The 12,774-nt window shown below is 35.8% G+C and overlaps 1 protein-coding gene across 1 annotated transcript in view; it reads left to right on the top strand.

The window, feature by feature from the left end:
* PSMD1 (proteasome 26S subunit, non-ATPase 1) overlaps nucleotides 1–12,774 on the top strand; it is a 92,940-nt gene that overhangs the window by 21,268 nt on the left and 58,898 nt on the right. The window contains exons 9-16 of the mRNA XM_072796652.1: nucleotides 697–825; nucleotides 2,165–2,253; nucleotides 2,934–3,012; nucleotides 3,536–3,709; nucleotides 5,769–5,880; nucleotides 6,425–6,621; nucleotides 8,034–8,129; nucleotides 9,159–9,223. Of these exons, the coding sequence (XP_072652753.1) occupies nucleotides 697–825; nucleotides 2,165–2,253; nucleotides 2,934–3,012; nucleotides 3,536–3,709; nucleotides 5,769–5,880; nucleotides 6,425–6,621; nucleotides 8,034–8,129; nucleotides 9,159–9,223 (941 nt within the window). The remainder of the gene's footprint in view (nucleotides 1–696; nucleotides 826–2,164; nucleotides 2,254–2,933; nucleotides 3,013–3,535; nucleotides 3,710–5,768; nucleotides 5,881–6,424; nucleotides 6,622–8,033; nucleotides 8,130–9,158; nucleotides 9,224–12,774) is intronic.

Below are 12,774 nucleotides of genomic sequence, written 5' to 3' on the forward strand. Positions count from 1 at the left end.
ATGCTTACAAAAGATTAAACTCTGTCTAGAATAACTGTTTTGCTTGTTGCTAGGTGGGAAAAAAGTATGGCCTCTAACAAATAAATGGCGAGTTATCATAGAAGGGTGCACTTTAGTTGTCTTTGTTGTTTTTAATATTTATGGTGTATGGAAGAAATGGAGTAAGTATTTGAACAGTAGATTGTTGGATGTAAATGTTTCTTCCACCAAGAATTTTGACTTTTGATATACTCAGGTATATAAACTTCAGCTGTCTTTACCTGGATGACTTGGTACTTTATGAAATCATATATATGTGTTGATGAAGTGTGATTTTGATTTTCTAGTTTGAGTAGGGAGTTTTTCACCTTAAGTATGAATTGGTTCTGTATAAAAGCTTTCCTTGCAGATCATCAGTAATCAGTTATTCTTTTACATTTTGGGTTTTCTTTTTAAATATTAAAATATTTTCTATTGGAAGCTTGTTCAGAATGAATTGCATTCTTTCATGAAACTGGAGTATCTTGATAGTAGCTTTTAAAGAAATGATTCTTTCTCTCAAATAAATGATATATGAGTTTTCTAGATCCTACTATTAAAATACAAATTTTATTGTGTATATGGACTATGAATTTCACTGATCTAGGAATGTTTAAATAGAGTTGGCTTAGTGATTTTCAATAATATATGAATTTTCATTCTTGTTTGTTTTGGCAGAGTCCAGAGCCCAAGGACCAGACTTTGAAAATGATTAAAATTTTAAGTGGTGAAATGGCTATTGAGTTACATCTACAGTTTTTAATACGAAACAATAACACAGATCTCATGATTCTAAAAAACACAAAGGTAGGAAATTCATCTCTAATGGAGGCTTTCTTTTGTATTTATTTCTTTGTTGAATATTAATATGTATACTTATTTCTTATTGACTACTTTGTTGTATTTTATTTTGATTAAGAAAATAAGTTCTTAAAAAAATAAAAAAGAAAACCCTTGAACTTGTTGAGAAGAAAGAATTAATAGCGATTGAGCTCCTGTTTTTGTGTTTACCTTCGCTGGGAGGTTTAGTGGTATTTTTCATTTTTTTTTTTTAGTTAACTTTTTATTTTAATATATATATGTAGCACTTGGACAAATGGCACGGATCAGAACATTAATACAGTTTATGTGTCTTTTTTCCCAATGAACTATAAACTCTGTGAGTGCAGCAGTTTCTACCTTGATATTATGTAACCTTTGTTGAGATATTGATCCTAATTACTAGTATTAATTTTGATCTTTTACTAGGTAATATACTCATTTGGTTCAAAAAAATTTTTATTATGAAAAAATTTATAATATGAAAAATCTTCACTTTTTTGTCTTAACTACCCAGTACCCTGTGTCAAAGTCATTTATTCTTCTTTTAGAACTATATATTCTTTTTTTTTTTAAGATTTTATTTATTTATTCATGCGAGACACACAGAGAGAGGCAGAGACATAGGCAGAGGGAGAAGCAGGCTCCATGCAGGGAGCCCAATGTGGGACTCGATCCTGAGACTCCAGGATCACGCCCCGAGCCAGAGGCAGATGCTCAACTGCTGAGCCACCAAGGCATTCCAGAACTGTATATTATTTCATTACTACATAGTTGTTTGACTGACACATGTACTTCTCAAACTTCTAATAATTACAAATGACAAATAGACACAGAATTACATAATTTTTATTTATAATAGTTATTTGAAGCTGATCTTTATAATATAGTTTCATTAAAAATAAGATCACTTTGGTGACTGCCAGAGGTGCAGAGTGAGAAGAGGTGCAGTGCTGCTCTTCAGGTTACCCTAACACCTTGGAGATTGTAGACAAGATGCTGAAAGGAAATAGCAAATGAAACTATTCATAAACCCCCCCCCAAAAAAAAAAAGAAAGAAAGAAATCCCAAATAGGAAATCTACTACCTAAATTCCTGCCTAAAATCTACTGATGTCAAGTTAAGACCACATATAAACTGTCTTGCTTAGTTTTATAAACTACCTGTTTAATTTTTTGTAAAGAAATATCCAAGATTCATGGTTTAAATAGCAGTTCAGTTTATTAATATTTTCACCACAAAACAGGGCCTCTGATTGTGTGTCTGCATGTAACCTTGCATATATATAAACACTTTGTCAGTGATAAAAATTGGTTTGTTTTTGCAGGATGCAGTACGGAATTCTGTATGTCATACAGCAACTGTTATAGCAAACTCTTTTATGCACTGTGGGACTACCAGTGACCAATTTCTTCGGTAAATACACTTGAAGGTTACCACTTTGATTTAAAATCATCTTTAATAGGGACTCTGTTGACATTGTTACATGGACATGGAGAGCTTCCCTTGCCTGCTAATCCTGAATTTTAAATTCTATTTTGTTACCTTATACATTTTGTTTTTCAAAGATGTATTTACTTATTATTTTAGAGAGAGAGAGAGAATGAAAGTGCAAGGGGCAGAGGGTGCAGAGGGAGAGAGAGAGAATCCCAAGTAGACTCCCCACTGAGCATGGACCCCAATATGGGAGCTCAATCCCACAACCCTGAGATCATGACCTGAGAGCCAAAATCAAAAGCTGGACACTCAACTGACTGAGCCACACAGGCTCCCCTATACGTTTTTTATTGCATAAGCCTGCTTGTTTTAAGGTAAAATTAATTCCCTTTATTAATTGGCTTGAATTTAGGCTTTTACATAAAATATATTAATATAATTCTGCTTTTGTTCATAATGAAATCATGTATCATGCATTTTTAAAAATCTTCAAAATACTAAGAACTTATGAGGTAAAGAGAATCAGTAGTAACTCGAGCTCTGTAAAGTAAAATGATTTGTAATAGTTCAAAGTAAAATCTTAATGCTTTGACTTCAGTGTTATAAAAAGCTTTGTGGAATGCATTTCAGTAGTACTGTTGAATTTTCTTTTCTTACAGAGATAATTTGGAATGGTTGGCCAGAGCTACTAACTGGGCAAAATTTACAGCTACAGCCAGTTTGGGTGTAATTCATAAGGTAATATATACTAATTAGTATGAACAGAAACAGATTTTCTGAAGGTAAAAAATAAAAGTTACTGTAATTCATTTCCGAGTAGATTTTGTTAAATCACATGAGTCCTTACAGGAAAGAATGAAGTAAATAAGAAATTAAAATACATTTGTATATATATTTGTTTTTAATAAAAGGTAGAAATCCTTTTCCCATGAAAACTAAGCCATTTCTCAAAGGATGAATTGAAATAAGTTATTTGCATAGTCTAAGTCTAACCAAGGAAACTAAGTCTAAGTTAGTCTAAGTCTAACTTGGGGAAATGTTATAAAACGGGAAAAAAAACTGAAGCATTTGTTTCAAATAAGAATGCGATTGGGTCTCTTAAAATTCCGTCATTTAAGTTACGAAGTTGTCTAGGATAGAGACCTATTTTCTTCTCTTTTTAGAAAGTGAGCATTCTAGAGAAAAGATAATAATCCTAGAAAATATATCTTTTTTCTCTGACTTTCTGTTACTACACCTTTGTTGTGGCTCAAATTTACAGGGTCATGAGAAGGAAGCATTACAGTTAATGGCGACATATCTTCCCAAGGACACTTCTCCAGGATCAGCCTATCAGGAAGGTGGAGGTCTCTATGCATTAGGTCTTATTCATGCCAATCATGGAGGTGATATAATAGACTATTTGCTTAACCAGCTTAAGAATGCCAGCAATGATGTAAGTATTTGAATGAAAAACTAATTTCTGTTTCTTAAGAGTCCAGGAAAGCATTATATTTGCCAAATTCTTTTAGTGAATAGAAATTTTGTAGGATTTTGAAATTCTAAAAATAGCAACTTCTTACAGAATTATTTTTTTAAAGTAACTTTGCTTCCTTCTTTATAAACTTAAATTATACTTCTCAGTCTTTTAAACTTTCTATGTGACAAACAAAATAAAGTACCATATATTTGTAAAATACATATCATATTTCCACACTTAAGAGTTTTGGAATGTTGGGACACCTGGGTGGCTCGGCATTTGAGTGTCTGCCTTCAGCTCAGGGCGTGATCCCAGGATCCGGGATCAAGTCCCACATAGGGCTCCTTGCGGGGAGCCTGCTTCTCCCTCAGCCTGTGTCTCTGCTTCTCTCTCTTTGTGTGTCTCTCATGAATAAATGAATAAAATCTTAAAACAAAAAGTTTTGGAATGTTATAAGTGACTTTAGTGATCATTTAGTCAAATTTTGTTATAGGAAACTAAGAACTAAGTCCCAAAAAAATGCATAACTCTCAGGAATTGGAATTCCTGGTTATTTGATATTTTATAATTTTTTAAATGTAATTCTTTCATAAAAATTTATTAAACAAATTGTTCTTATTTTATGGAACCTTGAAGTAGGATTTTAGACTTCAGCTTTTATGTTAGATTCTTTTTTAGAAGGCTATTAGGAGAGTAGCTAAGTAAGCCAGACAACTTTGTCCTCCTATTTCAATGAAAATATTGAGGCCCTAGGTAGGATGATCTGTCTTAGTTAATAAGCTTCTCATCTACAAATATGATGTACATTTATTTACATCTTTGCCTCATTTCCTATGGTCTTGGGTAAAAATTTTCTTAACAAAGCTGTTTGGTTACCAGCATTAGAAACTTCCACTAATTGACTTAAAACAAGGAGTTTACCGGAAGTAGCTTATGTAATTAAAGGAGAAGTTGATAAACTAGCTCTCGTAAGAGTTAAGAGCTAGGACAGTTCTAGGGATCTAGATAACAGAAACTAATGGAATCATCTCTCTACAGCCCTCCTGCCAGGATGAATGAACTTGAAATGTTTTTGGTCCTTGGGTCATTTCACTGTAGAAAGATTAAAATTTCAGAGAAACAGACCATCTGAGTGGTCTGTTTTGAGTCACAGTCCCACACTTTGGGTAGGAGAAGGTGGGTGCTTATTAAATGGCAGTCCCACCAAGACTAACAATGGGAGAAGAGTATTTTCCAAGCAAGATTGGGGTGCTGTCACCTTGAAAGGAGACTGTGCACTCAAAAATGGCACATGACCACTAAGTGTCCCTTTTGAAATAAAACACAGCTTTTGCCCTTGACCTCATTTTTTCCCACTTCTTTATGTCCATGTTCTATTAGATACCCTTTCATCTCTCTTCAGCCTCCTTCCCCTCAGCCCAGAAGCATAGTTAGGTCTCACTTATCTTAAAATCTTTCTTTGACCCATGCTTCTTCCTCTTAGTTACTATAATTCTCCCCTTCTCATGTAAACTTATTGAAAGAGAGCTGTACTCTCTATCTCCACTTTCTTATCTTTCATTCGTTTCTTGGCTTACTGTTGTTTTGCATCTGCACGTACGTTTCTTTTGAAACTGAAAGTGCTAAGGTTATCACTGGCTGTCTAGTTCTCAAATATGTTGATCATTCTTACTGGGTCAACTGCTCTGCATGTTTAATATCACAATATATTTTTAAATTAGAATAAAATTTAAAAATTAGAATAAAAGCTTGGAATTTTATTATTTTTATTTATTTATTTTTTTTTTTTTTTTTTTAAGATTTTATTTATTTATTCATGAGTATACACAGAGAGGAGAGAGAGAGAGGCAGAGAAACAGGCAGAGGGAGAAGCAGGCTTCACGCAGGGAGCCTGATGTGGGACTCCATCCAGGGTCTTCAGGATCACACCCCGGGCTGCAGGTGGCGCTAAACCGCTGAGCCACCGGGGCTGCCCAAAAGCTTGGAATTTTAAGTACTGTGTTTCAAATCAGCAGAGCCTATGCTTTTTCCCTAGATCGTTCGACATGGTGGCAGTCTGGGCCTTGGTTTAGCTGCCATGGGGACTGCGCGCCAAGACGTGTATGATTTGCTAAAAACAAACCTTTATCAGGATGATGCTGTGACAGGTAAACGATTCTTTCCAAAGACAATAAACCAGGATTAACTAATGTAACTAATATTTATTTTCTATTTATATTTTGTAGTCTCTTAAAAATCTAATAGGTTACTTATTAGATAGATTCGATTATTAGATAATCCAGGGAGTGGATTTTGCCCTATTTGTCAAACTCATAAAAATAGGTTTTGTGATACATAGGTTTTAAGAATGATATACCCTATGTATCTGTCTGTATAACTGATTTTCGTAAGTAGAAATTTATTAGAGTGACCTAATTGTGGCTCAGCTATCTGTACTGCTTGGTGATAACATAGAAAAGTGTCATCATGTCTCCTTTGAAATCACTGTAGGATTTATTGGTACATTCTGTCAAGATTTAAAAGGAAAATAGCTATAATTCAATGGATATACTTTTTATCCAATGGTTTGAAAAATTCTGTTAGAAGTCATAGTTGTTTTAATAGTTGATTATAATAAGTGCCACTTCCAATAGGATAGGTTTTATTGACTTTACACACATCATTTTTAAATTTCTACTTTTTACTCACTAGGTGAAGCAGCTGGCCTGGCCTTAGGTTTGGTTATGTTGGGCTCTAAAAATGCCCAGGCTATTGAGGATATGGTTGGCTATGCACAGGAAACTCAGCATGAGAAGATTCTGCGTGGTCTTGCAGTTGGCATTGCATTAGTGATGTATGGGAGGATGGAGGAAGCTGATGCTCTCATTGAATCTCTCTGCCGTGATAAGGTGAGATGATACATTATTTATCTTTTTCTCCCTGCACTCCCTCTCACCCTGGTTATCACCAACATTTACAGAAACACGTCCATTAGAAATTATCTGTGTTCCCATCAAAACGCCTAGCTACACTTGCTGATAAAACAACTTCTTGCAAGATATATAAAGCCTGAGACGCCTGGGTGGCTCAGTGGTTGAGTGCCTTTCTTTGGCTCAGTAAGTGATCCCGAAGTCCTGGGATTGAGTTCCACATTGGGCTCCTTGCATAGAGCCTGCTTCTCCCTCTGCCTATGTCTCTGCCCCCACCCCCCTCTCTGTGTCTCATGAATAAATTAAATAAAATAAAATTATATTATATTAAAATTAAATAATAAATAAAATCTTTTAAAATATATATATATATATATATAAAGCCTAATGGAATGTAGGAAGGGAGACCACTGATTAGACCAGGCGAACAGGACTAATTTGAGAATTTTAAATTTAATCATTAGACTTCAGATGAGTAATTTTCAAATGAGGAGATCCAGAAAAGTTCTTTAGAAATTTACAAGTTAATTTCTTTTGGAAATATTTTTGGAATCACTTCGTAATCATTTAATAAGATACGAAGTTTACTTCATTGTTTTTTCATCAAAAACCAGTGAAGTCTCTATGCTTATTTATTTGAGTGTGATTTTTTAAATGCCTTTTGTTTTGCTTATTTATTAAGATTTTATTTATTTATTCATGATAGACATGGGTGGGGGGGGCAGAGACACAGGCAGGGGGAGAAGCAGGCTCCATGCTGGGAGCCTGACACAAGACTCAATCCTGGGACTCCAGGATCATGCCCCGAACCAAAGGCAGGCACTAAACTGCTGAGCCACCCAGGGATCCCCATTGTTTCGTTTTGTTTTATTTTGACAATGGTATTGTGTATGGTGGGTAGTCAGTGGTAACTAATGCTGTTCTCTGTAGTCTGATACAAAGAACCACTGTTAATAGTTAAGTAATAAAGATGCTAATTATTTGCTCAGCTCTCAGACTCCATATCTGTTCCACTCAATGCTCAGTGCCTGATAATTAAATAAGCAAGTTACAATGCAAAAGTAGAAGCAAGCTTCTTTGTTTAATAAATGGAAGTTGAGTGTAGAGGGTAGTGAGTGTTGGTATTGAACTTAACATCCTAGTGATTGTAAAGCAGTACAGACACATTGCTTAGAGCATTGGGAATTAAAAAGGAGTTAATTCTTCCTGTATTAAAGTCTGTATTTCCACATTCATTTAGAAAACTACCAACCACAAAATAGTTCTCTTTAAGTTTCTCATTTCTTACCTAAAACCAACTCCTCTCCTACTGGATACAGCTGTGCCAGTGAGACTATAGAAATCACTGTTTGAAATGATAACTTTCAGTTGATGTAGATTGTTCTTTTTAGGACCCAATTCTTCGACGATCTGGGATGTACACTGTAGCCATGGCTTATTGTGGCTCGGGTAACAACAAAGCTATTCGACGCCTGCTACACGTTGCTGTAAGTACTCTTTTCTTGGATAGAGGTGGAAAGGGAAGTTTGCAGATGAACACTAAATGTCTAGGTTGCAACAGCACCCACATTGCATGACCACCACGAGTGATCTTAGATTCAGATTCTCAACAGATCTCAAATTGACAGATTCTCAGTCAGCTATAACCTTAGCACCAGGTGTAGAGCAGGGTAACAGTATGTCAGGACAAATAGAAATCCTTAAAATCATTCAGTGGCAACTTCTGAAAACCTACTCCAAGCGGCACCCTCATTTGTAAGGGTTAAGACCATGTGAGTGTGTGCAGCCACCTTAGGATAGGGAAATCTCATGAACAATAAAAAACACTTCTTACAGCCCGTGAAGTTAGCTTCCAGATAGCCCCTAGGGGACATGCTCTATTTCAAGAGATCCCTTGCACAGGAAAGCCAGTGCCCATGTTTTCCAATAGGGTGTTCCCACTATAGTTTTCCAAATCCAGATAGAGTTTATGAACAATAATGTTGCATGGTAACACAGTGGAGATTGCACATACATGCATTTAGTAGGTTTCCACCATCTTGATGCCAGGAGAAGGTAAACTTCAGGTCATCCTCTGATGCAGAAAGGGTTTAGTTTAGAACAATTATTATTTTCTTCCCAGAGATACATCCCACAGTATTTATTATTAATTTTTTTTTATCAATGTAGCATGTAGTATGTTAAAAATTGTAAATGTTTGTATTTTGCTTGAATTTAGGATGTACTTTTTTTTAAAACAACATTGAAAGAATGTTAGATTTTCAGTGTAGCCTGCAAAAGCTATAGTGCAGCTGAAATAATCTTTAGAAGCAGTCCTGAATCTTAAACTTCACCAAGCTTAAGAGGCTTTTAAGCCTTGAAATAAAAGGTATTTCAGATGCGTTTTTCCTAAATTAAGGGAAGACATTCTGATTAATGAGATCTAATTTACTTTTGAATGATGTGAGTCTCTCATTAGTTAACTCTAGTAATAGAATGCATAGTATAATATAATCATCCTTTAAAATTTTTCCTAGGTAAGTGATGTTAATGACGATGTCCGGAGGGCAGCAGTAGAATCACTTGGGTTCATTCTGTTCAGGTAATAATTTCTAATTTCTGGTTCTCTTTATAGTCCTTTTTTTTTAATAGTCACTAAACAGAAACTAAATATCTGAGGAATACATCTAGGTTCAGGGTGAAGACCATTTAACAATAAGATCAGTACTGTTGATCTGAAAAAAAAAAAAAGTGTGTCTTGAAAATCCAAGAATCTATTTGAAAAGTAGTAAAATGACTTTATTATTTGTTTATTTTTTCATAACATTCTGTGTATTTGCTTAAGTTTTTAAATCCAAATAGCAGGGATCCCTGGGTGGCGCAGCGGTTTAGCACCTGCCTTTGGCCCAGGGCGCGATCCCAGAGACCCGGGATCGAATCCCACGTCGGGCTCCCGGTGCATGGAGCCTGCTTCTCCCTCTGCCTGTGTCTCTCTCTCTCTCTCTCTCTCTGTGACTATCATAAATAAATAAATAAATAAAAATTATAAAAAAAAAAAATCCAAATAGCATCTTTAGTAGTCCTCTTTCCATACATATTGGTAATTCAGATGGGATGCTGTTTCTTACATAGGGTTGAAGCTCTTTAATGAGAATAAAAGGGAAAAAAAAAAAAAAATGAGAATAAAAGGGATCCCTGGGTGGCGCAGCCGTTTGGTGCCTGCCTTTGGCCCAGGGCGCGATCCTGGAGACCTGGGATCGAATCCCACATCGGGCTCCTGGTGCATGGAGCCTGCTTCTCTCTCTGCCTATGTCTCTGCCTCTCTCTTTCTCTGTGACTATCATTTAAAAAAAAAAAAAAATTAAAAAAAATGAGAATAAAAGGTAGAAGCGTGAAAAATTTACAGATTTAAGAAAATATTTTTGGACTTGAGATTTGGAAATGCCCTTGGCATATGATAGCTGTTATTAAGAGTACATACTCTGAAACCAGTCTGCCAGGATTAAATCCAGGCTCTGCCACTTACAAACTGAGTGACTTTGGGTTTATTATTATTAGCCTTTTCGAGCTTCCAATTTCTCATCTGTAAGATTGATATAATAATAGTACCAATTTAAGAAATGTGTTTTTTGGGGATCCCTGGGTGGCGCAGCAGTTTGGCGCCTGCCTTTGGCCCAGGGCGTGATCCTGGAGACCCGGGATCGAATCCCACGTCGGGCTCCCGGTGTGTGGAGCCCGCTTCTCCCTCTGCCTGTGTCTCTGCCTCTCTCTGTGTGTGTGTGACTATCATAAATAAATAAAAATTTAAAAAAAATGTGTTTTTGTGGTGCCTGGATGACTCAGTTGATTAAATGGCAGACTCTTTTTTTTTTTTTTTTTTTTAAATGGCAGACTCTTAATTTCAACTCAGGTCATGATCCCTGGGTCCTGGGATTGAGCCTCAACCAGGGCTCCCAGCTCAGCAGGGAGCCTGTTTCTCCCTCTCCCTCTGCCCTTGTTCACTCTATTTTCCTAAACCACCCCCAAAATAAATCTTTTTTAAAAAGAAGTGCATTTTTGGATAAGTAACTGAATTAATATCTAAAGCTCTTAGGGGCACCTGGGTGGCTCAGTGGTTGAGTGTCTGCCTTTGGCTCAGGTCATGATCCTGGGATTGAGTCCTGCCTCAGGCTCCCCGTGGGGGGGCTGCTTTTCCCTCTGCCTGAGTCTCTGCCTCTCTTTGTGTCTTTCATGAATAAATAAATGAAATCTTTTAAAAAAAATCTAAAGCTCTTAGAACAGCATCTGGCACTACTACTAAGTGTTATTTAAGCTATTTAAGCATATGATAGTAGGAGCAACTATAACGGTGGCAGATGCAGTAGTACTTTTCTTGCAGTTCTTCTACCTACTTATCTCTAATCTTAAGAATCATTGTTTCTTTTGGCTAAGATACTTTATATTAAAATCCAGCAAAGGCAAATTAAAAGTACTTCTTTTAGCTTCTTTGGACACTGCTTATCATACCTTATTTGTGATGAAATTATACAAAAAAAAAAGTTTTCAAGGTACATGTTAGATGAGTCAGTTAGATGAGTCTCACTCATGCCCTTTTAATCTCTGGAATAGATTTTCTCCCAGGTTCCTGGGAGTGAACCTTTGTTGTAAAGGTCATAACATAATTCAACAAATACTGAACATCCACCGTGAACTGGTTATAGGAACATCTTCATAACATTTTAGATAGGAAGTTAATCCATTTATCAAAAACTTATCCAGATAGGCTGTAGACTACTTTACTCCTCTGTGGATTAATATGCTGAATAAAACAGCAGAGTACAGACCCATATAACATACTAATTAGGTTTCTCCTTACACCAGTTTTGTTGAATAAGGTTGTTCAGCCGCATACTAAGTTCCTTCATTGTGTTGTCCTCTAACACTCATTTGTTCAACTTGTTCACAAAGATGCTAGAGAGCCTTCACTAAATCTAAAGACATAATATTTACATAGACCTATTAGTCTGGTACCTCCAAAATAGGATACATGATTAGTTGTTATTGTTTTTAGTAATTCATAGAAGTGTCAGATACTCATTGATTCTTTTTCTAAGGTATGACAAAACTTATGTGCATTAAGCTATTCTTTGTATTTTTAAAAAATCTGGAATAGACTTCACACTTAATTTCTTGAGTCCTCTCTTTTCTCTTTTTGAACATCAGAATATTTAGCCACTTAGAGTCTTTTTGTATCTTTGCCATTTTCTTTTTTTTTTTTTTTCTCAAATTTGTCAGCAGTGGTTCCATAATTAGAACCACAATTTCTATTTAAAGGAAGTGATTCATTTAGCTTACAGAGTTGAACTCATTTAATGCAGCCAGTCTTTTCACCTATTTTACATTTTAAAAAAATATTTATTTGAGAGAGAGCACAAACGGGAGGAGCACAGAGAGAGAATCTGAAGTAGACTCTGTGCCAAGTGCAGAGTCCAGTCTGGGGCTTGATCTCACCATCCTGAGTCACGACTTGACCTGAAAAGAGTCATTACCTTAACTCTGCCACCCAGGTGCCCCTTACCTGTTTTACATTTTGATCAGTCTTTACAACATTACTTTTTATCTTTCTGTTTCAAAAATCATTCTCCTGGGGGGAAAAATGGAAGCAAATAGAAGTTCAATAGTTTTATTTTCTCCCTGTCCATTTTTGGGTTATTATATTAGCCAAGCTGTGACCCTAACCTTTCACTGGTTTAACTCTAGAGTTTAGATTGTGGGGAGGGGAGTGGGTATTATTGCCATCCAGAGGGGGCTTTTTGTTTTATTTTAATTCTTATCAGAGAACTAGATAATTTTGATAGGAAAGTATATTTTTCTAAGGATACTTTTAGTAACTGTTGGTTTATATAAACAATCCTATTCATGATCCTCTCTTTGTTTCTTTGTTGTCAGTTGTTAATTCTTCCTGGTGATTTTATATTTTGTATCCTATGAATCAGTGGCCTAGTGTGTAAATTCTACTACATAGGAAGTTGAGCTTCATGAACTGTTTTTCTACCCTTTAACCTGACAGCGCTTTGCTCTTCAATTAACATTCATTTCTGCCTTTGCATTTCCTGGGGCTCACTCTCATGCTAATTTCCCAGTTTCAGCAGCAGATGTCTCCTGTGAGCTGCT

This window comes from Canis lupus, chromosome 24 (genome assembly GCF_048164855.1).
Source record: "Canis lupus baileyi chromosome 24, mCanLup2.hap1, whole genome shotgun sequence".
Taxonomy (NCBI): Eukaryota; Metazoa; Chordata; class Mammalia; order Carnivora; family Canidae; genus Canis; species Canis lupus.